This window comes from Prinia subflava, chromosome 14 (genome assembly GCF_021018805.1).
Source record: "Prinia subflava isolate CZ2003 ecotype Zambia chromosome 14, Cam_Psub_1.2, whole genome shotgun sequence".
In the NCBI taxonomy this organism is placed as follows: domain Eukaryota; kingdom Metazoa; phylum Chordata; class Aves; order Passeriformes; family Cisticolidae; genus Prinia; species Prinia subflava.
In genome coordinates, this window is record NC_086260.1 from 20,850,097 (window position 1) to 20,878,004 (window position 27,908).

Consider the following 27,908-nt stretch of genomic DNA (forward strand, 5'->3'; position numbering starts at 1 on the left):
CTTCTGCATCTATCGTTGGGCATCAGATGAATTGAGAATGTAATTGCATATTTTTCCTGCTTCACTCTTGAGGACTTTAATTACTTGATCCTCATGTGCTCCAAGGCAGAGGTGAATGGGAAGGGAAAGAGTTCCCTTGATCGTGGTAGAAATTTGAATTTTTTTCATCCTACGTTTTATATAACTGTTACCTTTCTGGCATTTTGCTACAATCTCTACTATGGAAATAAATTGTGGAGGGAAAGTGAGCCTTCGTCTTTGAATGCCAGAAGAAGAGCCAGGAGTTGCAGTTTTCCAGTCTTGTTCTTTTCTCTGGGCTCTGACCTTGCTCCTTGTTCTGGCAGCACTTTGCAAACCAGATTTGCAAAACTGCAGAGAGTTTCTGTTGGTGGATCTTCGTCCCACATCCATGTTTTTGCCAACTCAATCAAAACAAGAATGAACTGAGATTAGCACTTTGCACTCTTCCCAGCACTCTGGGAACTTAGAAATTAGTTGCAGTTTTGATCATCATTAATATAGGGTTTTCTTATAGACCTGTGCTAATTTTGTGCAAGTTATCTTGGAGCTGTGCTAAATCTCAGTGAGGAAACAACATCTGTAACAGTTTTTTGGGCTACTAAACTGAAGACCACACAAAGTCCGGCAAAACCCCTTCTGCTGGGCTTTTTTCCCCACTTCACATATTAATAGGTCAAAAGTCTTGGTATACTTCTAGCGCTGCCCTGCAGTATGTTTCCTTACACCTTGATACATCCTGGTTCATAATCCCAAGTTTTCATCAACACAGAGGCTATCTACTGTTTTCTTTTTCAGTGTAGGTGATAACTCTAGTATGTGTATGTATATACATTTTATGTTTATATATGTATCAGCAGAAGTGTAAATTTTTCTGCACAGGTGTCACGTTGATCAGGTCAGATACTGGCTTGACAATTGTGTGCAAAAATGATGCTGAACAGGTGATCCTAAAGAGAGTGGCAGCTCTGTTGTCTGGCAGCTGTTCACCTGGGGCAGGCTTGAGCCAGGGGAGTCCCCTGAAGCATTAAGAGCAGTAACGATTAAGGCAGCAGGGAACAGCAAGGTATGTGAGTAGTGTTGATTGTTTTATTTTAAAATTTTCTCTCTCTGCTTTTATCTTCTTAGACTGTTTTGGCATGAGGCACGTGTTCTGGTTACTGGAGAATGCAGAATTATGAGGGGAAGGAATCTGTGGCTGATTCTGGTCATCGTGGCCAGTAAACAGGGTCTGAGCATGGCTGGAGAGACCTAGGATGAAGCATTTCCACCTCAGGAAGTACAAGCATGCAGTGGTGGGTTGCATGCATTCTGTTGTCCTTAAGCCTGTCTCTGCCCCCTTCTCCCTGACTCTGAGGCTTCCTGCTCTTGGGAGAGAAATTGGTTGAGGTTTGATTGTTATGCATCCCTCTGCTGTCAGAATTCTGTTTGTTCCAAATGCCTCTTCTGCCTGTACTGTCCCTAATTAGTGCATCTCTTTGCCAGGAGCTCTGGCTTTTGCTTTAGTGCGATTAGCACAGCTTAAGCTCTTTCCCTGGCTACCCTTTCTTTTCATTTCCCATTTCTGCTGGCTGTCTGCTCGAGCAGCTGCTGTCAGCACACAGTGGAAAAACACCAATCCAAGAGAAACGCGCTATAGCGTATCAGCAGGAATTCCTGGGCTGCTTCTGGGCCGCCTCTTTGTCAGAAGAGCTCAGCCATGTCTTTGTTTTCTTGCTAGCGAGTCAGAGATACTGCAGTTTGTTTGGAGGTTTTTCTCATCTTATTTGCTCAGTGGCAAATAGGGCAGTTGCCCTTTGTTTCATATGCATTTTTGTTGTGTGTTTTTAAGTGCTGCGAGGCACAATATCTTCATGGGGGCAAGAATAAGTTAATGCATCTCAGCCAACAGCCTGGGGACTAAAATTTTCTGATTTGGGCTGCAAAAAGGAAAGGGAAAGGAGCTGAATTTTCCCCAGCAATGCAGAAAACCAAAATTCAGCTCATTTGTGTGAGCTATGTGGTCCCAAAGGAGGAACTCTGATCTGGCACACCCCTCTGCCACAGACAAAGGCTAGTTGATTTTTGTAATTTACTGCCACGATCATTTCAATCTGGAAGGAATAAACATGCAGACAGTCTGGTGGTGGCTGGGGGTGAGGGGCATGTGACCTAAGAGGTGGCGTTCTTCTTTTGATTTGCATAACAAAGAACCAGTCTGTGCCTGTGTATGCCAGCAGGATAAATATATTAATTTCACCAGTGGTCCGTATCAATGCAGCTGCGTGAAAACTGAGCTGTCACTGGAGACAAAACTTTGTCCTTTGTTGTCATGTTGTGAAAGCTGGGGCAATGAGATGAGGGTGAAGATGAGCAGCCCTGCCTGGGCACCCCTCTGGCTGCAGGGGCAGCTGCAGGCATGAGGGCACTGATTGCTGCACATGGAGAAGAGCAAATGCCCTTGATCACTAAAAGATGGGGAGGTAGGAGGAGAAAAAAAAGCTATATTTTCTTGGATCAGCCCCTTGTGGAGGCAAAGAAAAGCCTGCCATAAGTTAATGGGCCACTTTCATAAATGTGGGAGCCTTGTGCACGCAGAATGGCTCAGCCTGAGCTAATGCAGCTGTCAGCTTGCTTGTCTAGAAAATGCTTTTCTGAAAGGTATGATTATTCTAGACTGTTGAGCAAGTTCTTCTGGGTGAGTGCATTTAAACAACATCAGTGGTACATGTGGAAAAATTACAAACAAAGGGGAGGGAGGCAACATTTTTGATAGCCTGGGGAGGGCAGGAAAGGAGGTTGTGCTGCCTGTACAACAAGGACACGTGTAGTATCTTCTGAATTACTCATGTCTCTTACCAGGCTGTGCAACACATACTGTGCAGGTGTGCTCTTTTTGGGGAGACTGCTCCAGGGGCAGTGGAAGATGAGGATGAGAGCAGTGTGAGGCATGGGGATGGATACATTCCTGCCTCTGCAGGGCCATGCCCTGTGTTGGCTGTGCTTAGGTACCCACAAGACATTCTGGAACGGTATTTCTTAAAAGCTTGTCTTTGGCCCTGGGAAAGGCATCCTTCCCCTGGAGACAGCGGTGCTGGAGACTTCTGCACTGCTCCCCTTTCCCAGAGAGAGGATGCAGCTTGCTGTCATTTTCTCTTGTCTTCTCAGAAAATGAGGGGAATTGGCTGAAATAACTTGCTGTTCCTTCCAACCCTTCTTGGAATGTGTTAAAATACACTTTGCTCCATTTCCTTAGTTCTGTAGTTAGAGGTGGTGAAATGCTTCCTAGGCCATATCCCTAGGCCACATGGGGCTGCTTGGAGGCTTCATCCCAACGTTGAGTTCTGAGTGTTGGTTTTGTTCTTGACCTGATACTTGAACAAATTTGGTTTTATTTTTAAAGTTTTACCCAGTTGCTTTCTTCCTTATCTGTCTTCCAACAAACCAACAACAACAACAACAAAACCCTCCTAAATTTTTCAAAGAGGCCTCTCATCCACACCTTGTTTTTTTTCCCTACAGTCTGCAGTAGCTGTTAATTCACATTTGAGTAAGCAATTAACCAGGATGTAAATACTACATAGCATGTTATCAGAAAACTGCATGGCAGTGTTTTGGAGGCAGGCACTTTTGGCCCTGGCTGGGAGGGTTTCCCTTCTGTGCTCTGCAGCCCCCTAAGGCAAATTAAGGTGCATCCTTGATGAAAATCCAGCTGCTGCTTGGCTGGATAAATAGTTGTTCTGATGCAGGGAGCAGGGGCCAAAGCAAGTGAAAGAAGGGTTTAGTGTTCAAACAGCTGCAGTGAGCACTAGAGTCTGAGCATTCCCCTCCTCCCCTAGTGCCTAAGCTGAGGCTGGAATAGTGTGACCGAACGGATGGTGCTGGCACCAGTAGCAGCTTGTGGGAGACCTGTGGTCGGAGACTCAGTAGTGTGTCCTTTGCCTTCTGCTGTTGCCATGAGGTTTTTTTCCTGGTGTGCTGAGTGTTCATGTTGAAGGAGAGACGTGCAGTTTCTCCCGCTCGTTAATGTAAACACTGGCCATGTTTTGCTAACTGTCTTTCATTGTTTACATATTTCTAGTTGGGAGGAGAAAGGTGATTGACAGTTAGCTTGACCAGTGTGGATTGGGAGGTGGGAATTCCATCTTCCAATCCATGGGCATCATAAGAAATGTATAAAAGTAGTTTTGTAAATAAACCTCAGGGCTTCCTGCCCTGCTCTGCACTGAACCTAGAACTGTCTCTCGAGTCTCACTCTTACTGGTCAGGCCCCGCGGTGATATTCTGCCTTAGTTCTGTAAAAGTCTTTTCGCTTGAAGGCATGTCAACTGTTGATAAACAAAGCCTTTTAGAGTGTCACAAGTGTAGAAACCTGTGTTATCTTCCTGTTCCCCTTCCAGCCTCCTCTGTGAGCCCAGGGAGTAGCATCTTTGGTGTTTCTTCTTTCAAGGCTGTTGTTTATTTTAACTACAGTAATAAGTGCTGAACTGGCTGGTGGGAGGAATAAATGTTGCTGTGACAGCTTGGGTGGAGATTTAATAAGTCCAAGTGCCGAGTCCTGCATTTTAGCCACTGCAATGCAATAGGCTGGGGACAGTGTGGCTGGACAGTGCCCAGGCGGAAAGGGACCTGGGGGTCCTGGTTGACATCTGGCTGAACATGAGCCAGCAGTGTGCCCTGGTGGCCAGGAAGGCCAATGCCACCCTGGCCTGTATCAGGAATAGTGTGGCCAGCAGAACCAGGGAAGTCCATCTTTCCCTGTACTTGGCACTGGTGAGGCCGCACCCTGAATGCTGTGTCCAGTTCTGGGCCCCTCAGTTTAGGAAGGATGTTGAGATGCTTGAGTGTGTCCAGAGCAGGGCAACAAGGCTGGTGAATGACTGAGGGAGCTAGGGTTGTTTAGCCTGGAGAAAAGGAAACTCAGAGGTGACCTCATCACTCTCTACAGCTTCCTGAAAGGTGGTTGTAGTCAGGTGGGGGTTGGTCTCTTTCTCCAAGCAGCAACTGACAGAACGAGAGGACACAGTCTTCAGCTGTGCCAAGGGAAATATAGGTTGGATACCAGGAAAAAGGCTTTTATGGAGAGAGCAATAAAGTACTGGTTTGCCCAGGGAGGTGGTGGAGTCACCATCCCTGGATGGTTTAAAAAAAGATTGGATGTGGCACTCGTTACCATGGTTTAGTTAAGGTGTTAAGGCACGGGTCGGACTCCATGATCTTGAAGATCTCTTCCAACCTAGTGATTCTGTGATTTGGAAAAGATGCTTCAAGTTACAAAAACAAAAACCATCAAGAAAAAAGTGAGCAAAAAACCAAAAACAACCAGAGCCAATAGACTCTGGAGACCACTAGATTTCAACTGTCACATTGACAGTTGTGAATTTGCTCCACAGTAAGGCAGCAAGAGCAGGAATAATTTGGCTTGGGGTAAGTCCCTTGTCTTTGCAGTGGGATCTCCAAACCTCCCTGCAGCAGGCTAAATATTCAAGGCTACCGCACACTCCTGAAGCTTTGTCTCTGGTCTCCCTGTAGGGGTCATTGTACTTTGGTGCTTGTAACAGTGACTTTCTTTCTCAAGCATAAACTTTGGGAGTTTACTGTACCAAAATCTTTCCTACCATAACCTCTGGTGCAAAAGAACCTCAGCTGAAGGGCACAGTAACATGTTGGATGTTGTTTCTCAGGTGCTGGAGCAGGATGTGGTTCTCCAGTCCATTGACCGTGCTATTGAGGCTGTGCACAATGCAGCAATGAAGAATGGGGGGAAATACAACCTGGAGCAGAGGGATGTCCTCCAGTAAGTATCATGGGCATCTGGGAGAGCTGGTAGATGGAGGGTGGTCACAGTGTCATTCTGTCCTTGGGGGGATGTTGGATGTTGTTGGTTTGAACCCCTGTGCTGCAAAGTGCTGCTGCACTCCGAGAACTTCCCAGTGTTTGAGCTACTGCTGCTCCTCCTGACCACTGTGTCCAGCAAAGCAGAGCTCTTGCTCTTGCTCCTCTGTCTCTGTACATACAAAGAAGAGGAGATTCTCAGCCACACTGTAGGCTCAGAGGAGAAATCCAAAACCTTTCTGGCTGCATTTTCTCTGCTTTACCAGCCAGGAATTGTAGAGGTTTTTGGCATGTGATATAAAGTCTTTAATTATTGTTCTCAAATAATTGCTTGTGAGGAGAATTTTTGTTTTCTCTGGCACCTCAGATTCTGTGCTGAGGCACGCTGGTTTAATCTCAGTTGAACAGCAATTCTAAAGTGCAGACAATTTCTGAAGCTTGCAGTTCAATATATGACTCTCCCCCAAGGAAGAGGCATTTTTCTCCAGTGAACTGATGAATAAATTATGGGCTCTTGCAAAGCCTCTTCCTTCCTTGCCCAGAAGCGCTTCCTTACTTGTTAATGAAACTGGAGTTGGTATTCAGAGTAGTGTAGCCCATTCTTGTATTTATAGCCCAAATGCAATAAATCATTAAAGAATAATTTAAATATTGTAACATGGTCACTCCCTTGACTGTTGCTCTTCCTGATGTCATCATTCTGTTTCAGAAAACTGATCCATCACCGGAAGGAGACTGTGTCCCGTAAAAGCCACTCTCCCACCCCGCAGGGGACAGTTATGACTCAGTCCTCCAGTGATCACCACCTGGATGTGTCCCGGCAGCCCAACGGGGTGTGCCGGACAGGGTATGAGCGGCACCACAGCCTTCCCAACACCGAGTTCGAGGAGGAGGATGAAGGTCTCTATCAGGTAACTGGCTGAACACTTGCTAGGTTCCTCCTTTGGTGCTGTGACATTTCTTGTCCTGTTGAATAAAATGCCTTTGCAGCTGAAGTTACGAATAAGGTGTTTGTGCTGCTGTCCTGAGATTACTGCAGTGCCAAGTGTTGGTGTCTCTAGGAAATCTGGAACAGTCCCTCTGCCATATACACTTGTTATGCTTTTTGGAATCCTTAAGGATCCATGGTTTTATGATAACATGCAAAATCCACTCTATACTGCGTGACTGTCCCTTGGCAACTTTCTAAAAGAGTTGCAGGCTCCCTGGAGAATGCTTTGAAAAGCAGTTTTGACGTGAGCAGTAGCACTCCCTCCAAGCAATCAGAACTCCTTTATTTTCCCCTTGTTATGCCTGCACAAAATCATTGGTCCTTAAGCATTTCATCTGCTATGGCTGCCTATTTATACTACTCAAAACAAAACAAAAAGCAAAAATAACCCCAAAGATCCTGTTTTGTCTGAAGGTTGCTTATCATGATGAATTAAAGGCAAATTGCTGGAAATAAGATTTAGAGCAGATTTTTTTTTTTTTTTTTTTACCTCAGCGACATGCAGTTCCAAGATTACAGTGCAGCATCAGTGAGGCTTCAAAGTAGCAGCCCAGGATGAGACTGTGACTGTTGGGGATGAATGATGTGCCAGATTTCTCTGTGTAGGTGTAGCTGGATGTTAGGGCTAAAGGCACCAAGCAAGGATGAGCATGGAGATTTTTTATTTCTCCTACAGATGAACCCGTGCACTGTAATTTTTCTTCATCTCTCTGGACTGAGAGTTTGGAGGTGTTGTGTTTATGAGGCACTGATCTCCTGTCACCCCTAGCAGATGAGGCTTGTTTTATACTTGAAGAACTGTGAGTTTGGGGAGATAAAAGATAGCTCTGGCTCACTCTGGCTGAACACAGCTATTTCTACAAACCCCATTTTTCTCCTCAGTATTCATTTTTGTTCTTTGGCAGTCAAACTAGCTCCATTCTCACGCCTGTACATTATGGGCTGAGCAAATGAGGCACCTTACAGCCCATTCTACATACTGATTCCCTGTTTTTATCTGGTCTATGGTTTGGTTGCTTGCTGAAAAGGAGGAACACGAATTTCCTTGGCTGACGAAGAACTATTTCTGTCTGGCTGGCACTGAGGATACAGTTGAAGGGCTTCCAACTTAGCCCTGTGCTGAAAGGGCTCCTTGAGGTTTTAACAGCTCAGTGGATTTCCTGAGTGGTTTGAAAATACAAAGTGGAGGAAGCAGCATTGCTTTCTTTTACTGGTTATGCAGTAGCCTAAGAGGAGACCTACTGAAATCTAAACTTTTTCACTAGCTCCAGAGGAGCAGAGGTTTTGGCCTGTGCTTTTCACTGCTTGGGACTTTCAGGTGCATTCAGTGTTTGCATCTGAAAGCCTAAGCAAAATTTGAGGTTTCCTCTCAGTGGTTTTGCTCCCAGGACTTAACTGGTTGCAGTAGTTGGTGAGGGCATTTGTGCTTCAGCTCCTCCACAGTCAACATAAGGTGGGAGGCTGGGGCTGCCATACCAGCTGCCAAAGGTGGAGGTTGGGCTCTTGGAATATCTTAGTCAGTCTGCTGCATTTAGGATGCTCATCTCCAGAAACCTTTGCTAAAGACCAGTGTGTCTGGCTTGGCACAATTTGCCTGGAGGAGGTGGTGGATGGGAGATTGTTCATTTGGTTTACTGTTTTATTATTTTGTTTAAAGGGTACCACTATATCAGTGTTCCCAGAGTCAGAGTGGTGATGTTCTCTGGCTGCAAAGGGAATGGGAGTGTTATAGTTGAGTCAGTTCTTGTCTTTGAATGGTGCAGGGAGCACAGCCTGCTATCAACCCTTGAAAAAGAGTAAAGGACAGGCAGATGTGTAAAATCTTTGGATTTGAGGAACTTCACAGTGCCTTAATAGAGGCCTGAGGAAAGAGAGGCTTCCAACACAAGTACTTCTCTCTAAACCTTAATAGAGGCCTGAGGAAAGAGAGGCTTCCAACACAGGTACTTCTCTCTAAACCTTAATAGAGGCCTGAGGAAAGAGAGGCTTCCAACACAAGCTGCTTCTCTCTAAACCTTTGGTTCAGAGAGGTTCCTCATCTTTCCCCCTCTGGACAGGTGGGATCTGAACTTCAAGGACTCCTGCATGATCACCTTGTGCATGGATGCTGCACAGAGGTGGGGGCTTTCCCTTTGGGGGTTTTGGTGTTGTACATCCTCCTGTTAGCCCCAAGCAGCAGCTAGGATGTGGGGTGGAGGGAGGGGATGGCCATCAGTTACACCTCACAGCTCCTGACCGTGAGGCTTGGGCAAGCACAGGGAAGTTCCTGTGATGCTTCATGTTCTTCTCACAGACACTTGTACTGTGGTGTGTGGCTGTCTAAACTGGTAGGGGCTGAGCTACCATTATCTGTACCTCTATTAATTTAAGCACTAGCCTGCACTAACTGTGTTAAACTTGTATGGTAAATTTGGAAGGGCTGATGAAGTCCAGTCCTGAAATACTCCAGGATGACCCAACCCTCACTGTCTACATACAATGTCATGCATCTATGCTAAGCTCTGAGCCTGCCTGTCTACTAAATCCCACTGCCCCAGTAATCGTGGCTGTGCCAAGCAGCTCCAACTTGTGCTGTCAGCTCCAGCACTCTGCAGATAGGGCTCTGCTTTTAGCACAGCTGAGCTTTCTGGATTTGGGGCCAGCCTGCCAACCATGCAATGCAGAGACCCCTCCTGATCTGCTTGACCTCCCTCATCTGTGCAGTCTCTTTTTGGACCAACACAGATAATTTTTGAAGCTATATGCAAGTATCAGATAGCATTCCACCCAGACAACAATATGGGGTGGATTGACGACAGCCAAGAGTGCAGGCAGGGAGTCTGCAGCGTCTTGTGCTAATTCACCAGTTGAAGGCATTGTAAAGAAGTGACTTTTTTTATGACATGGCATAAGGTTGGATGTATTTGGTGTTGGGTAGGAAAGGGACTAAGAGATCCTTTTTTAAAAAGCCTTTGTGCAAACTGCTGTGTCTTCACTTGTCTAGTGGATCTAGACATGGGCTGTGAACCCATTGTCAGGTTTTGGCATTGAGTCTTGAATATTTGAGGTGGCTTTTGAAGGGGTTTACAGGAATATCTTTGCTCCCATTTCAGATGAAATTTTTGCCCTTCCTGAATCTGGGGAAAAAAATACATTTTTATTCTCCTACTGAGCTATGTAAGATAGAGACACTTTAAGGGCCTGTCTCAGATTTTTACTGTGGGGTGGCAGAGCTCTGTGCCCTTTGTGGTAGTTATACAGGTCTAGTCAGTAATGGCAGAGCACAGAAAAACTTCTCTTTGAGGGTTAAACAAACCTGGAAAATTTTCACTTGGGATGGATTGAATGTCACTGTAGATTCCAAATGGTTGAAAGCCTGGTTACCCAACACATTCAGACCATCACCTCCTTTCCCTTCCTGTGCCTCCCTGGGAGATTTGGCCACAGACAGTGATGGCAATGTCCCATAAAAGCAGAGGCACATTTGAGGCAGCAGGCTCTGAATACCAGCAGTCCTAAGATGTCCCAAGAAAAGTCTCCTGGCCCTGAGCTGCTGGACTGTGGGGACTGGCATATTAATGCAATGTGCTCCCACTTAGTTTGGCTGCTGTGTTTAGTAATGCTCTACTGATTAGAGGTTAACTGTGAGGCTGCACCTCACTGGAGTAATTGTGGGTGAATGTGATATTTGTGGTCATGGTGTTTAGATTTGAAAGGAGAAGATGAGTGTAGGAGTCTGGGTCTGGGGCTTGTACACTGCTGGCTTGTCAATCCTAGAAGAAGAAACTTGCACAAGATACCCCACATGTGGAGACTTAATGCAACTCCCTGGCCAAGCTTTTCCCAGTGCGTCTTGCTATAGGTAGCATAGTATTGCACAGAGGGTCAAAGCCTATTTTCTCCCTGCATGAGCAGAAATAGCTTTGAAAGCATGGAAAAGGCATTTACATGTTTCCAGTCCTTGGCTTTGTCTTTCTGCAAGGGTATTTGTAGCTGATGTCATGGATCTCTCCAGAAGAGTGTGTAAATACGCACTCTTTTTGCAGCCTCTGTGGACTTACTGAGAGTAATGTGGAGGCATGGTAAGTGTGTGGGATTGCAATTGGAATGAAGGAGGAGTAAATGCTTGACAGGTCTACACAACATATGTGCCATGTGCTGCTGAACACAGCAATTAAACAAGAGCTGCTTTGCCTGTCACAGGGAGGGTATGAAGTCAGTTTGAGTCCTGCTTTGTTCCTCTGGGAGGCCTCCTATTAGCATCTGTCCTCCTGAGGAAACTGCCTCAACTGATGAGAGAGATCTAAGGACAAATCTACACATGCATATGAGAACGAAGTCTTCATAAAAGAGAATATCTTTATTGTCAACCTCCTTTGATTGCTCTGAAATCTTTTCTTATAGATCCCACCACAGGCTTGTCATGCTGCTCCTGTCACCCCCCCACCTCCAGAGAAGCGCAAGAACACACAGATTGCTGCTCCCATTAAAAGTAAGGACAAACTGCTCTCCAGGTCTTGGGCATGAAATAGACACTGGGTGATGTAATAACCGTGGGGCCTGAACACTTCTGCTTTGTGCTTAGATGAGCATCCTTATCCATTCCCTGAATTCCTATATGGTTTATATCCTTACAAAGATATCTATAAAATATATATTATTGCCTTGTTCTTTTGGAAATTTCCTAGCCTTCTGTTGGTCTACCTTCTTGGAGTCAGTTTCTCACAATTCTAACAGTCTCTTAATGTAAATACAGCTCTGTTTACCTAACGGTTGGGTTTTGTTTACATTCTTTTCTGGAGGAGGAGAAAAGTTGATTGACTGTCTCTTTGACCAGTGGTTGCAGGGGTCGTGATTCCATCCTCCAATCCACAGCTGGTGCCACAAAATGTATAAATTTGAAAGAAAGTTCTTCACTTCTTTCTCGCTTGGACATCTCTGAGTCCCTGTGTGGTTCTTTCATGTCCAATTGCGACAATATATAGCCTAGATTCCTGTAGGTTTTAATGCTAGTGGTCTTGAGCTGGTAACCAGTGCTCCTTCAAGCCTGTTCTGATTTGGGAGGGTCTGAGCAGCTTGTGGATGGTTGCCAGGTACAGCATCCCCCTGCTACTTCAATGCCTGTGGCCCTGGGAATCATAGTGGTCTCCAAGGAGCAACTCTGTCTGCTCATGTAGCTAGTCTGGCTAGTGCACAACATCAGTGGTTTAAGATCCTTTTTCTCCCACAGATGCCATGGCTATCTCCCAGCAAGGCAGAGGGAGTGTTCCCTTGCAGTGCAGAGTATGATATTTCACCAGGGGAACTTACTGGCTTTTAATACAGTCTCAAGTCTTGTTTTTGACTCCCAGTCTGTTGAGCACTTTCTTGTACAGTGGTTGGATTTCTATTAATTCAGTGGCCGGTGCCTGTAAGGAACAGTAATAATACCAGGGACACATCTGCCTATGTGCTGCCCAAAGGCAGAGGAGCAGCTAGTGAGGAACACTTGTGAGCAGGACACGGGGTCATGGCAGGAGTCTTCATCTTCATCTTCAGCATGATTGGGCTGACAGAGCAGTGCTTATCCTTCTGACTTGCTGCCAGCTTGTTCAAATGGTCTGCTGTGCTCTGACAGTGATGCTATTGGTGTCACTCAGCCCATCTCAAGCCCACTCCTGTCCCCTTGTGTGGAGCAGGGCAGAGCTATTGACTTGCAGGTAATTGAGACCTGAAACTGGCACCAGCTTTCTTAATGGTACTTAATGGTATTGAGCTATTTTTCACTGGAGTAGTGGGAGTCTGCAAAGGTCAGTTTCCTTCAACTCAATTTTGATTTAATGAAGCATGGGGGGAAGCCATGATTCATGAATGATCCTCTGTGAGGAGGAGGAAAAAGAGAGATGCTGAACCTATGGGGGAGTGAAGGGCCTAGTTTTTCTGCCTTGCTGGTGTTTGCTTCGGGAGGAGTGGTGGATGGACTAGTGGAGGGCTCCAAGCACTGATGGAGCAGGAAGGGTTGGAGTTGCCTGCAAAAGGGTAGCAAAGGCATTTCACATCAGTCCCACTGCTCTTTCCTTTGGGCATGTGTGCATGTGAGTAACTGCCTTCCATGAGAGCTGAGCTCCCCATGGGGTGCAGCTCCTTCTCTTCCAGCACTAACACCAGCTGCTCTTGGGAAGCTCCAGCAAACCCACTATTTGTCCAAGTAATTGTTTTTGTAGTCAGGGAAGAACTTGGATATGTTTCTGCCCACTAGAAACTAATGGATAAGATTTACCAAAACTATATATAAGACCAGGTTAAAGGAAAGAAAAATCTTAGTATCTCTTTGCTTGTTGTGGATTTTTTCCCATAGAAGATGGGACTCCCACTGCTAGAGCTAGTCAAAACTAGAGGTGCGGGGAGAAATACAGTAGAGCAGATAGTGTGGAGGCTAGTGAAATCAGTGGGTGCTAGCAGGGCTGCAGGGCTCATCATCAAATATTGAAGAGTGCTGAAAGGGAGGGACTAAAGAGGTTGTCAGTCAAGTGTTTCCTCCACTGTCAGTACTAACCGTGAGGTCTGTGCAAGAGGGAGATGCAGGCTTGTGTGTGAAGCCTTCTGTGTCTTGCAGTTCTGAGGCACCATCTTTCAAAAGTGAGTGCTTACATCCTTAACTTAGAAAAAGCCTAACCCAGGGGGAAAAGACTTTTCTGTCCCTTAGTTCTGTCTGTGGGGAGACAGATACTGCTAAAAGCAATCTTGCCTCTGATATATTGCAGCTGTGTTAATTACTCAAGAGTGGGAACAGCCTTACCCTCACAGCTAGGGATGTGATAAAAGAGTGAGTTAGCTGGTTGGAGTCCATTGGAGTCTGTTGGCTGTACTGTGAGGAGGAAGGGACAGAAGGTCATACAAGGGACAGAAAGGGTAAGACATTGCACAAGGGACAGACAGGGTTAGGCAGCTGTGCTAGGGACAGGAAGGAGTGAGTTGGAACTGCTGAAGGAAGAGAACAGAAGGAGAGAAAGAGCTGTGTGGAGCTGCCCATGGGAGGCTACATAGAAAAGGTATGAAAGATGTTTAGATAACAAGGAGCTGATGCTTGAAGCCTTCTGAAATTTTACCAAAGCGATCTGAGTGTTGTGGACATCTCAACAACCACGCTGTCCATCTCTCCCTTCCTTCCCCTGTGTAAAACACTAAGCCTTTTGAAAGGTTTTCATCTCAGCAGAGTAGGTTTCCCCTTTCTAAAGAGATGATTGTGTGGGAATTCTCCAGAGAGAACTGGTACAATTTTGCTTTAAGATAAGTGCAGCAGGAAGAGGAGTTAAACTGCTCTGGTCGAATGCATAATGAGCTTTTTAATGGACTGTGCTGTAACAATTTGGGTTTTTTCTCTTTTCCTTTGATGCTGTTGCTAAGGCATGTTTAATTGTTCCCTTTCAGATGCTGTTGAAATTATTCCTGGGTCAGCTTCTAGTGCCTCCTCTATAAGCACGACATCCCTGGATACCTTGTACACTGCTTCTTCTGTATCTGAGAGTGCTCTCCCAACATCCACCTCCAGTCCTGCCAACACTCCACCCCCTGTCCCAAGCCGGAGTGTACATACCACGATCACACGCAATTTGGACAGTGGCTCTGTGACCCATTCCCGTTATGGGACTTCCCCAAAGGATACCAGCAAATCTCCACAGTCCAAGAGGGCTGCCCCAGCACTGCCAGCTGAAGGGGGGACCCAGAGGTCCCACAATGTGGATGGGGAGAAGACTTCTCAGATAAAGAAAACTGCCCCACCCCCCCCTGCAAGCCTGGATGCCTTCAGCAACCTCTGCCTTGAGGATAAGAAGGCAGCTGGGGTGGAATCACTGCCAGCAGAACCCAGTGCCCTGGTGGCCTCCGTGCCCAAGACAATTGGTGCCGAACTGATTGAGCTGGTGCGCAGGAACACCCACCTCAGCTACGAGCTGTCCCGTGTGGCCATTGGCATTGTCATTGGCCACATCCAGACCTCTGTCCCCGCAACCAGCAGCATCATGGAGCAGATACTCATCTCTGTGGTGGAGAGTAAGGTAATACTTTTGAGGCTGGAGTGGGGACTGCTGCACACCACCTCGGAGCATCAAGGATAAGGTGTTATGAGCTCAATGAGCTCCCGATGTTTGGGATGAGAAATGCAGTGAGATCCCAAATGGAAAGGTGCCAGATGGGGGTAAATGTCCAGCCAGGGGAACCAGGTGTTTCAGGGGTGTAAGCCAGGTTGCAGTACTCTTAGCAAAGAAGTGGAAAACAGGTGAGTTTATTCACCAGATGAGCTGCAGATATGCAACATAACCCTGAGTTGGAGCATTATTGTCTTGGTTTGGAAAGACAGGTATCTGTAAGGGAAAACTGGAGTTTCCCTTGGAATGGAGAATGTAAAGCCTCCTCCCTCCAAATAATTACAATTTTGTAATTAGGAACTTTCAGGCAAAAAATATGGGAATAGGACTAACAGTTCTTTACTCGGAATATTAAAAATGCAAATGCAGTAATACAGAAAAAAACAAGCAAGCAAACAGTCAGGAATACGACCTGACACCATGTCGGCCAGGGTGTTGGAAGCAGTCCAAATAAGTCCTTCTGGAGTGACAGATGTAGTTCTGTTAGAGTAGAGATGATGACAGATGTGGTTCCGTTGGAGTAGAGATGATCCTGTAAACAGGTTCAGTGGCAGTGAGATGAGTCTGGTCTTCTTCTGAGAATCCAGTGGAAAAGTGGATACTTTGTGTTCCTACATCTCAGTTTTTATCTTGGTAGGAACGGCTGGCTCCCCCCTCCCTGGGCAGTGTATCTCACAATGGGATGATGTAATGTGTCATGTCCTTGGTGAGCCTTAATGGTCCATTAACAGAAGATACTCCCCCCGATGGTGGACAGTGGTGAAAGAGATAAGAAACACTGTTCCACCTGGTTTTAACAGGTGGTCTATTATCAGAAGGCATCTGCCCCTCCTCCCCCCTAGAGTTACAAGAGATAAAGAAAAAAAAAATCTCCCAACGGGTTTCAACAGATGAAATAAAATACACATTTTTTTGGTTACATAACCCAAGACAATTATCTTGAGCTTGTTCTAAATAAACCTTATGTCAAAATAATCCTATAATTCTCCTTCTGCATCAGTCATTGAAATGTGAAATGCACCTGGGCAGCCCTCTGCTTTAACTGAAGGGATAATAAATTTCAGCTCCCACTTGCTCAGTGCAGCCCTGAGGAGTGCATATCATATAAACTTCTAAGATTGGAATCCCATTGCTAATGGCAAGATTATAATGAACTATTCAGAGGCATTTGACTATGGAGGACTAATGGCATTCAAATTTTACATCAAATCATAGTCTGGTTGACTGTTTGCACTGAATAGAGGGCCCTATAAGCAATCATCAAGTCTCTGTGGCCATAACCCAGTGGTTAATTGCTTTCCTCTCCAATAACAATGTCCTGTCAATGTGTGATCTAGATTCAGCAAAAGAATTTAGCTGTTTCAAGCAAATGTTCTGACTCTGTCTTGCCTGCTGAAAAGTTCAGTTTTCTGACATTTGCACTTTGTCGAAGATTTCAATGTTATTTTTATCATTAATACCTGTACTCAGGATGCAGTAAGCTTAATTCCACAGAAGTTGTTTAGTGCCAGGTTTCTGCAGAGGGGATTTCAAAGCCTCAATTTCATGGCCATTGCTGCAGACCAACCTGAAAAGGATGGGAAGAAAGTGATGCTGGTGTAGGGACAAGAATGGATCTTCTGGTAACTGATATGGTATCTGTCATCTAGGACATCTGTGGGATTTTAAAATGACCAGTAAGGTATGGAGACACAGCAGAAGATTCTGTCCCATCTCATAATATCTCATCATACCAGTACTGCTTTCAGAAGGAGAGCCTGGATGGGCTTGTACAGTGCTCAGGTGTAAATGTTGTGAATCTGGTGTGCATTTTTTGTCCGTGTCCCACACGCATGATACAGCTCTGCTGATATGTGGGGGCCTGGTCCCCAGTGAGGTTGTTCACCTGGTGTAGAAGACCAGCTCTAACAGTTGGAAGGATGGTCATGTGTACTTGTGGGCTGGCTGTAGCTGTGGGCACTGCTGTAGCTTCACTAGTGTGGTTTAGTGGTACAAATTAGTATTGTTGACTTTCTGTTGCTCATTATACCAAATCATTCCACAGTCTCAGGGGTTTCTGTGTAGAATTATTGCTGAGTTGTCAGTTCTAGGTCAAGGACATTTCTTCTTTAATTTGTAGCTTCTGAAATCCCTGTACTCCCCAATCCATACAAATGCATGAGCAACTAATCTCTTGCATATTTTTCAGTTTTGCTTTGTCTCCCTAAAACAGAGTGAGATATCAGCTTTGATTTAAAGCTTTGGTCTGCTTAAGCCTGCTTCAACCTTTTGCATCATGTTCTTTAATTAGTTATATCCTTTCTATTCCTATTCTAGTCTTAATTTAAAGTCAGCTCACTGGTTTACTAAATCAATTCCACAATCCATTACCTTGCTTCTATCTCCAGTGACTTCTGAAGGTTGAATAGTACTTCCATCTTATTTACCTTGCTGCTCCTCCAGTGTGGAGTCTGTACATGCATGTGGTTTTTTTAGAAAGTAAAAGATGCTGGGAGAGCATACTGCTGCTGCTTTTTGAGAAGTAATGTAAGACTAAGTGGGGGGAACAGCAAAGGAGGATGCTGAGAAGCTCACACCTGAGGAAAGATACTTCAGATGTACCATACTATTTAGGAACCCTGATCTGCAGGAGCAAACCTGCCAGCTTGGCTTCCCTGTTTCAGCATTTGGCCTGGCCTTGGAAATGGTCCTTCTTCTTGTCCATGAGCTAGCTCCTGATAAATGTCACAGTGACTGGGTAAGATGCACAAAGGGACAGAAACCTCTTACAAAGACAGCACTGCAGTGACGGTCTGAACTGGAGCTGGCTTTCGTGGGGACTTACTGGAAACTTGGACGTATGTAAAGATGCTCCCTGGTCTTTGGGCTTCTAGAGAATCATTTGGATTGGTAGGTTTTGATGATACGTGATTGCCTTCAGCTCTGTTGGATTATGTCCCATCTGAGAGGAGGGGATGTCATGTACTGTAGATGTCATGTCTAAGGAGGTTAGGTTTTGCAGATTTATTAAACTTAGTGTGAGACAACCAGAAGTGCCCAATGCTCAAGCTAGTTGCACCTTGAGAGGGAGAACTCAGAAACCACTTACCTATTGCACTGCTGTGTTGTAGTTGTGACTCAGATCCATCTTCCAATTGCCTTAAATTCAAGCTTGAAAACTGCTGACAAAGATGCGTAATGTGGATTGATCTTCTAGTTGAGCCCAGGCTGCTGAGTGGGGTCAAACTATTCTTGGATATGTTGGAGATGGAGGAACAAGTCAGAAAGTTGGTGTGGGAGGTGATTTTCTGGAGGGGGTTTCCCTTGTAGTGCTGTGCTCTCTGAAGGAATGGGACAATCTACAGTTGAGCTGTGATGGCTTCATGCAAAGAGATTGCTGCAGACCGTCATAAAGGATCTACCAGAAATGACCTAGGAAAAGGCCTGCCTAGGGACTAATGCATTCCTCCTCTGCCTTCCACATTCCCATTTGTTATGCTATTTCACTGCGGAGGAGTCCTCCTAACAGCCTTGAAAGCACTCAGCCTTGAAAGCACTCAGCCTTGAAAGCTGAGTACACGTGACCTGCTCCCAGCTGCCCATCACCAGCACCTGTTGTCCTCAACAAGCTGTGACAAACCTCGTGGCTAATGTGGCTGAAACCCTCTCCTTCCCCTGATGCTGCCTTCCTTTTCCTTCATTGATTCAGCTTTGCTTAAAGGAGACTTGCTTTTAACGAGACACAAAGGCTGCTCTGGGGCTCAACTTCTCCCCAGGGGAACTCTGTCCCCACACTCACTAGAAACAAGGGAAGGTCAGCAAGCTGAGTGCTTTCAAGGCTGCGTGCTTTCAAGGCTGTTAGGAGGACTCCTCCGCAGTGAAATAGTGTAACAAATGGGAATGTGGAAGGCAGAGGAGGAATGCATTAGTCCCTAGGCAGGCCTTTTCCTAGGTCATTTCTGGTAGATCCTTTATGACGGTCTGCAGCAATCTCTTTGCACGAAGCCATCACGGCTCAACTGTAGATCGTCCCATTCCTTCAGAGAGCTGCTGAGGACATCTATGGACCCCTGAGCAGTGAAGGTTGCAGAGCACTTCCTGAGGCATAGCTAACTTGAAAGCCAAGTGCTGTTTTCTCCCTGTGACACCCACAGGTCTATGCATGGCTGACATTGCCTCCCTGCAGAACAGACCTGCCCTGGACGGGGCTGTGTCAGCTTGGAGCAGACCTGCTGCTGCTGGAAGAGTGCATGTGAAAGGCCTGCCCTGGGACATTTGGCTCAGCTGAAGACAGGCATCTCTCTTGCACCATGTTACATCTCATTTAACAGCTGCTGAAGAGCCTTGCAGTCTGCATGTGTTGGGGACCAGTGTTAGCTGTCTGGTTTCTGTGGATAATGTTGTGGGAATGGTTTACTGCCCAGAGGATGGAGGAATTTGCAGAGCAGTCCCAATGAAATGTGTCTGAAAGCCTGCTATATGACTTTGGGGCTCATTTAGAGAGAAGATGTGTGTACCCATGGTACTGGTGATCCACTGCACTTGCTGATGGGGTCAGGGCGAGAGAGGCGTGGGAGTGGGAAAAGAAGAAATAACCAGGACAGCAGCTCGGTTTGCATGACAGGTGTGGCCACCTCTGAGCAGTGTGGTTATGATGAAATTCCCAAAGTGGTTTTGGGCTGCTCAGGAAGAATGAAATCCCTATAGCAGCTTGTTTTACTGGGCTGGGGTCAGGGAACTATTTAAAGCAGCAAAACAATGCAAAGTGGCATTGTTAGAAATACTGAAACCTCTTTCTGCTTATGGGCTCTCCAGCAGATTCCTGGAAATGACCATATGATGATGCTGCAGGTTGTACTAGCTGCCAAAATGTTTAATAAGCAAGAGACCTGACTATGGTGATGGGAGGGCTGAGAATGATGCTGAAAGTGCACAGAGACAGTGTGAGGTGTAGTTACATGGAAGATGGAAGAGCTTGTTAATGGATTGATCTCATCCAAGTCCATCCAAGATTGATGCTCAGTGGAGTCATTAAGGGCTGCAGATGAAGGATTGGAGAAATTAGATTAGGGGTAAGAGGCTGAATAGGGTGATCTTTAAAATGAATACTCATTAAAATGATCATCCAAAAAGAGTTCAGCAGTGGATTGAGGTAGGACTGGCCCTGCAGTGCTCCGGTGAGGAGGATGTGATAAAGGCAGATAATGGAGAACCCTCTCCCAAGCAGCTGGGACACTTGAGGACAAGCAGGTGACACTGCAGTGCTATAAGCCCTCCTAAGGAGAAGCAGGGGAGTGGCAAGATGAAGTGAGTCTCTTAATGTGTTTGCTTCTGATAAATCACCTTTCAGAAAGAAATTCTGGTGCTCGTACTCAGCTCTTGAAAGCTGTTGTGCTCTCTCACATCTGGCTACCTGCTTTTCTGCTAAGCTACTGACAGCTTCCCAAAATTTTAAGAGTGTACACAGACTTGTGTTAAACCTGCATGCTTCTTCCCTCATTACCTGCCTGACAAAAACTATGTATGAAGCAGCAAGAAAACTTCTTTATTTTATAACTGAAGCATGGACTTGAGGTCGTAAATTAATTCATACTCCAAAGCAAATGACTATCAATTCTGTCTCTACTAAAGCAGGCAAGATATCACTGTTAAACATGGGAGTGGTTTCCCCAGAAAGGGCTGAAGGGTAGGAGACAGGCAGGAAGGGTGCACCTCCTGCACTTGGCCATCCATGTGTGGGTGTCACAACTGGCACAAGACATGGGCTTGTGTTTCCATACAAAATCTATCTGCTCTGCTCCCAAAGTGAAGTCTGCCTAAAGGTTTGCTGCCCTTGCCTGCACGGCCAGCCTGTTGGAAGGACTAAGTCTTCTCTGAGATTTCAGATGTCCTGGCTGGTAAGTTATAAAGGCCATTTCTCACTGAGTGATCACAACTTGTTGCTGCATGTGGTAAGACAGCCACATCCAAATTTTTTTTAGGAATTTGGTCTCAGTGATTGGGTTTTTCCTGTTGTTTGAATTTCTCAGCTTGGTTCTCTTCCACCTCAGTGATCTCCTGCTGCTTGTTGTCACTGCTGCCAGACTCTTGTGCATATAATGTAAGCTCTTCCACAAATTAGTCCTTACCTCTCTTAATGGTGCCTGAGCTCATCACCTGTGATCAGCTCAGTTCCATGTACTGAACCCCCACTTCTTACCTTGCTTTCAGGAAACCAAGTGATTCATGTGATATACCCAGAGCACAGCAGCTCTTCAGGTGGGTTAAATGCTCCTTCACCACTCCCCTCTTCCTTGAAGGAGAGGAAGAGCAAAGGAGAGGTAACTGAAGAGTGAGACCTTCATGGCAAGGGTTGTGTGTGAGGCAGAAGTGGTGGGGATGCAGTAGACAGCAATTTGAGAAAGGAATGTGTCCAGTAATATTTACTGAGTGACTACACACTTCAGAGCTGTGGTGTACAGTGGACCTCTGCTGTTTAGAATGAAGCAAAAACAAAGCAGCCCATGATGAATTATTTCCTGTTCTTGCTGCAGAGGATCCAGGCCTAGAGCAGCTGACATGAAGAGCTCCATAATAAGTCCCTGCTCTTGAGCCAAGAATTCAAGGCAGATCTGTCCCTTTCAGGCTGGAGGGAGTGGGCAGCAGAGGGAACTCCTGCCTTGAGGCAGCTGTGCAGTGTGGTGGTGTGCTGTCCAGGACATATCTGTTTTACTGGGGGTGCTCAGCTGCTGCCTGGCAGTGGTCCTGGGACATACCAGGCTGATTTGGTTTTTCCCATTCTCAGTATGATTTCCGGAATCTACAGAGGGTAGAGGCTTCAAAAGTATGAGATCTGAAATAACATGTGTCATAAACTTACTGGTTTTGTACTGCCAGCTCTTGACTGAATGAAGTCAGCTGCCAGTCGTGAGACAAGATTGCAGGAAACAGACACCCAAACAACAGCCACCTGTCCGGGCGCCAATAACCAGTGGTTTTGCTGTCCTGCAGAACCTGAGTGCGGGGCTGCCCTCGGGCCAGATCTGCCATGACGAGCAGCGGCTGGAGGTGATCTTTGCAGATCTGGCCAGGCACAAGGATGATGCTCAGCAGCGCAGCTGGGCACTCTACGAGGATGAGAATGTCATCTGCTGCTACCTGGAGGAGCTGCTTCACATCCTGGTGAGTACATTTTTCTCTTTACAAGCAGAGCAGACAGTGCTGATGAGGCTCCTTTTTATGACCTCCTTTACCCCTGTATTGCCACTGGATCTGCTGTTTCAGGGGCACAGGTTTCTTGTGCATCCTTTACTGTCAGTAAGCCCTATCCTTCTCTGTGGGCTCTGCAGTGCTCTTGAGCTGCCTTTACTCTCTATGCCGTGTTACAAAGCTGTTCTGAAAAGCATTACTGAGCTGTTCATGGTAGTTTTGGTATTTACCTATCACAAGAGGATATAAACCCTCACCTCCAAAAAACCCAACCTCCCACAGAAAACCTGGAAGTCTCTGGTGAGGATTGTTGCACTCCTAAGTGCATTTAAAACATCTTCCATTTAATATACCCTCTGTTGCTGGGAGGTACCTGTGGGGTTAAGCTCATTAAATGCAAAGAACATTTTTGGTTGCCTTGAAAGTGAGCTTTAAAGCTGTTTCAGTGAAAAGTATAAATCATCTCACACATCTCTGCATACATGAGAGGAACGTACCCATAGTGAGCAGCAGTGGGATTACTGTTCCAGCACTCTCACTAGTACATACAAGGTCAGCTGTGTCCAGGGATGACTTGGGAACTGTCCTCAGTGCAGTGACATGGTCTGTGTTAGGGGTACTGGTGTGGGGTTTGCTCTGGCACTGTTTTATAGTCCTCTCCAGTTCTGACATAAACAGAACAGGTAAATTTTCTGTAGTAAATGTCAGGGTATTTGTCACTCTACATACAGCCTATGCTGCCTTGCTGTGGGTCTGCAGGGCAAGGCTGAGTGGGGTTTTGTGCAACCATTTCCTCACAACTTAGGGGTGGGAGGAGATGTACTTCTCAGGATGGTAGCAGTGCTGGAGCTGCGCCATGTAACTGTGTGATGCGTTCAATGAGGTGCTGTTCAGGTCACGTTTTAGATATTTTGAGCCCACGACGTGCTCTATGGCAGGGGTGTTTCTCAAGAATCCACTTTGATGATGAAGAGTGATGGTTCTTTACCTGTTTCTGTGCTCTGCCTTCAGTTTCTTTGTGAGATGTTGGGGCTACTGAGATCTGAAAGCAAGTGGACTCCCTTGAGGTCCCTGGAGCCAGCACCTTCTGCTTTGATGTGTCACTGAGTTACCTGTCCATTCCTTCTTCCAGACAGATGCAGACCCAGAAGTTTGCAAGAAAATGTGCAAGAAGAATGAGTTTGAATCTGTCCTGTCCCTTGTGGCATATTATCAGATGGTAAGGTGGCAGAATGCACTAAATCTCTTTTTAAGATTTCCCTGAAAATGCAAAAGAGCAGGGTTGGTACAATGAATGTATAAAAGATGTTTCCCTTGGATAGAGCAGTTCTATGGTCTCACTGGAATTGCAGCATATCCCTTTTGAGTGCTGGCTAATGTCAATGCTATGCATGAAAGTTGTGTGAAGGAGCAGAGAATGCTGTAGACTTTGAAGTAGTAGCTAGCACTTGGCAAGGGTAAAGCTCATTGGTTTTACTGGCCTGTTGAGGGACACCATTTGCATCGCTGGTATCTAGAGGAAGGATTTCAGAGGATGCCTTGGGAGATCTGACAGGGTGTGATTGCTCTTTTAATTGATGCACTCCTGTGCATTAGTAAATAATTTTGCTTAGGAAAGTAAGTAGTGAGTAGAAGACTTGGGAGTGAGGAAGGAAATCAGTATTTAAAGAAAGAAATTGAAGTTTTGCCTTAAACACCTATGTAGTGTTGCTTTGCCCCTCTCCTTCCTGGAATGTTCTGTTGTAGGTCTCTGTGGGAGTAAAAAACTTGTCCCCATCTTATCCCTAAGTCCCCAGCTACAGCACATCTAGTCTTGTGACATTTTGCTTTCATCTGGCACTTCTGTGTCTGAACTCAGATCTCAGCATCAGGGAGCTGTAGCATAGCTGAGAGCAGCGGGAAGGCAGGCTGGGCATAACAGAGCCTTCTGACTTTCACTGCCTGCTCTTCTCTGACCACAATTCCAAGGAAGCCTTATCAGGTAGGAAGCAGTTGGGTGTCCTGTCCTGCTGCTGTCATGCCCAGTTCCAGGGCTTGGCTCACTTGTGTTCTCTGAACCCTGGAGTTGTTGGCTAAGAGTGGAGTATGCAGGATATCTCAGCATCAGAGCTTCTGCATGGGAGGTGCAGGCTGAGCATCATCTTTGCCGGAATCCTTGCATGTCCCAAAACTTTCTGAAGAGAGCTTGCAAATGTTACCTTGTCAGGAAACCTTAATCAGAGCAGTGTTCACAAAACCCTAGTATGCTCAGAGAATCCTGGCTACCCAGCACATTCAATCTGTTTGCTGGGGACAGGTATGGGTTGTTGGTGAGTTATCAGATTTAATGGATCATGTGGGACATCTCAGATCTGAGCTCTGGCTGCCACGTCCTCTGACCACAGATGCCAACAACCTGTAGCCAGCCCAGTTGTGAACATCATTGTAAAGTGATTCCTGTACTGTTTTTAAAAGCTTTTAAAGCTTCTGGCTTCATGTCACCCTGGGAAGGTCTGTGGCTTCCCAACAACAGGAACTTCTAGAAGCTGTATCTCTGCCTCAGAGTGAGCCCTCCTCTAGGACATAGTTTGATCTAACAAATTGGTTTTGCAGGAACACAGGGTGCCATTGCGCCTGCTGCTGTTGAAGTGCTTTGGAGCCATGTGCAACTTGGATGCTGCTGTTATCTCAACGCTTGTGAATTCTGTGCTGCCGATGGAGCTGGCCCGGGACATGCAGACTCACACACAGGGTGAGCCAGAGCTGCTGTTCCCATGACTGTGGGAATATGTCTTCCCATTACACAATTTGCAGCAGCAGCAGTGGCCCCCCATTGCCCAGCTGCTCTACACACCCAGTGCTCAGGGGGGAATGGTTTCTGGTTTTAAAGTTATTCAGGTTGTTACAGCTGTAACTGGGGAATGCGCAGGAAGGGATGTTTCAGTCCAACAGGGTGAGGCCCTCCAGCTCTTGAACATGCCATTTATGATCTGTGTCACTTCTTGTACATGTCTTAAAACACATTTTGAGTTCCAGTTTTGTTTCATAATGCCAACAAGAGACACCTGCAGATCTCAAGGAAGATCTTTGCAGTTTCTTAAAGAGTTTTATGCAGCATTCTATACCCAGTTTTTGTGGTGTTTCATTGTGGTGAATAAGATGTGTGCTGGTTAAAGGAAAGGGCCTTCTCTCCACTACTCTGCCAAGAGAGATGATGGTGCTGTTGTTAGCATGGCAGTCCTGGTCCTCTACAGGATAGTGCCATGGCCCGGGTTCTCCCAGCTCTTTGCTTTCCATACTCAGGCTTTGCCCTCATGTTCCTTCTGCTTCACACTCCTCCATTTGTTAGGATGATCTGTCCCTGCTACTAATAGGAATGTCCTTCATGCCCTAGAGCTCCTGCTTAGGCCAGTGTCCTTTATTTCTGAGCAGCCAGAAGTAGATGCTGGAAAAAAGCCTGAGAGTAAGGTGAACATGTAATAACACTCCCCTGGTGTTACCTTCCAGCTCCCCACACATGCCTGGTCCTGGACAGTCACAGCTTTGCTCCCCAGTTTGAAGCCAATGTGTAGGCCACCAGTACTGGGAGTGGCATATTTTTTTTAAAAGGACATTGAAAATCCATTGTCGTGTGCTAATTGTGCCCCATAATTAGAGTAGCTGCTGAGTGACCACGTGGATCAAATCAGAACAGCCTGGTGTTTGCAGCCTTGCTGCCCTGGTTGCAGTCCTTCAGTTTGATGGGTGTCATGAAGCTGTGGAGAGGTATAATTTGGTGATGAGGCTCTGTAGGGGTTGACAGGTCTGAAGAGAATATGTCCCATCTGTTTCCTGTGAGGTGAGTAAATGTCCTAGATGACCACTCTGAACCTGCATAGTAGGCATTCCTGTCCCCAACATCCCACCACAGACTGCCAGCCTGGCTGGCGGGCAGCATTAGCAGGGCTCATCTCGTGTTTGGAAAGGGGTATGGGAAATGCAAATCAAGCCTGTTGCAGAAGACTTCGTAGTTGTGTCTGCTTAGATGCTTTGAAGTGAAGGCATTTCAGAGGTGAGGAGAGTGGCATTTCAGGGCAGGGGGAAGGGCTGGTGCTACTGCAAGTATTACTCCTGTGTTGGCTATGCTTCCTCTTTTGTTATTGCTACTTATAAATCCTGTGCTGTGAATTTACCACACTCTTGGTGTTTAATCTGGTTATGCCTGAGAAGCATCTTCTCCAGGCTGAGGTTTTACTGCTCAAGAAGCAAATACTACTTGGTTATGGGACTGTGACCGTGCTCCTGCAGCAACATTTCTCCTGATTTTGTGCTGCCAGAAATAAACTTTATTGTGCCTCCATCATTCATTTACAAAGACTGTCTCCAAGTGAACATCCTGTGCACCTCCCCCAAAAGGGTTCTGTCTCTTGCACTGTTCCTGAGCTGTCTTTGTGCAGGCAGAGTGAGCTGGTTACCCTTATTACTCCTTGTCTGATTGCAGTGATGCTGTTTTTGTCTGGGGCTTTGTCATCCCAGGCTGCACAGCTGATTCAGCCTCTTGAGTATGGAGCTTTGAGCTCTGAGCTATGTGACTTCTGTGCATCTCTGCTGATCTCCAGGTAGTACTTAGGCTGGAGAAGGCCTGTCTCTCAGCAAGTCTTAGCTCTGCTTTGGGGTCCTAAAATTATGGCAGTGGACGTGAGTAAGAAATGGATCTTCTGTGTCCTCTGAGCTGCCAAGGTGCAGCTCTGCAGCATCGCCCTTTCCCTAGCATCATCTCAAGGTGAGGATTTTTTTCCCTCCTTGCTGTAAAGTGGTCTAGTTGGAGGGTGAAAAGCTACTCCTCCTTTGCTGACAGACCACTGTGTGGATACAGGAGCCTCACAAATCAGTGTCCTCATCCTGTGCTACTTTCCTTGTGCTAAGCTTTATGGTAGGCACTTGTGCAATGGCATCTGTGTATCATCCAGTCCTCTCAGCCTTCACAGTGGGGCTGCAGGGGAGTAACCATCCTTGGCCCAAATGTGTATGTCTTTCAGAGGTGTTTCAGGGCATTAGTCCTGCCATTCTGGTGCTTTACTGCTTCATGTGCTGCCAGCAAATGGCAAGTTTGCGTGAAAACATGACCTTGAATTCTAGAACAACTTGAGTTTATTTTGGTACTAGAAACTGGGAAATAGCAGCTAGGATAGCTAATCCCTTTTGTGGGTGACTGGATCCAAAGCAGTCAGTGCCAACACTACACAACTGGGGAGTGTGGAACTGGCTGCAGCAGCTCTGTGGAATCCCTCCTGGCTTACTATTGAAGAGCAACTAAGGCAGAAGGTCTGTATGGATGGCTGGCTGCCTTTGGCAAGAAGGACTTGACCCTGGGACTGATGCAGGCATGTTGGCTGCTGGCCAGCTCTTCTGCAGATGTTTGGGTCTTTCTGCTTCTGGACAGCTCCTTCTCTCTGCTGCAGCTGGCCTGCACATCTGTCCATCTTAGAACATCTTATAATAAGTCACAGCAAGACAGAATTAACCAGAACAATTCCAAAGAAAACAGGGATAATCCAGTCTGTAATTATTACTTTCTCCCTTGTTGCAGCACAGTTTACATGCAAGTCAGTTGTCAGGCTCTTCTCCCTTCAGTCATAGACAATTGTGTCTGCTCCCAGTGCCCACATTTCACACTTCTGTGTTTAGAAGGTGGAAGCAAGGTTTTTAAAGGCCTCTGAGAAATGCTTTTCATGCATGACTGCAGTTTTTCACCACTGTCTCAGTAGACTTCAGCAATGCAGGCTGGTAAACAAACAGCTGTATCTCTCCCACCTGTCATGGCTACTTCAGTAATGCTTATCAGCCCTCAGCAG

General features: G+C 46.2%; 1 protein-coding gene across 4 annotated transcripts in view; it reads left to right on the forward strand.

The window, feature by feature from the left end:
• NCKIPSD (NCK interacting protein with SH3 domain) overlaps nt 1–27,908 on the forward strand; it is a 53,026-nt gene that overhangs the window by 15,588 nt on the left and 9,530 nt on the right. For 3 of the 4 annotated variants that reach the window (XM_063411288.1, XM_063411289.1, XM_063411290.1), the window contains exons 2-8: nt 5,682–5,794; nt 6,542–6,743; nt 11,207–11,294; nt 14,213–14,838; nt 21,898–22,068; nt 23,228–23,314; nt 24,688–24,826. In XM_063411288.1, the coding sequence (XP_063267358.1) occupies nt 5,682–5,794; nt 6,542–6,743; nt 11,207–11,294; nt 14,213–14,838; nt 21,898–22,068; nt 23,228–23,314; nt 24,688–24,826 (1,426 nt within the window). Of the gene's footprint in view, nt 1–1,146; nt 1,314–5,681; nt 5,795–6,541; nt 6,744–11,206; nt 11,295–14,212; nt 14,839–21,897; nt 22,069–23,227; nt 23,315–24,687; nt 24,827–27,908 lie in introns of all 4 variants that reach the window. The other variant, XM_063411291.1, reaches the window with a different exon arrangement.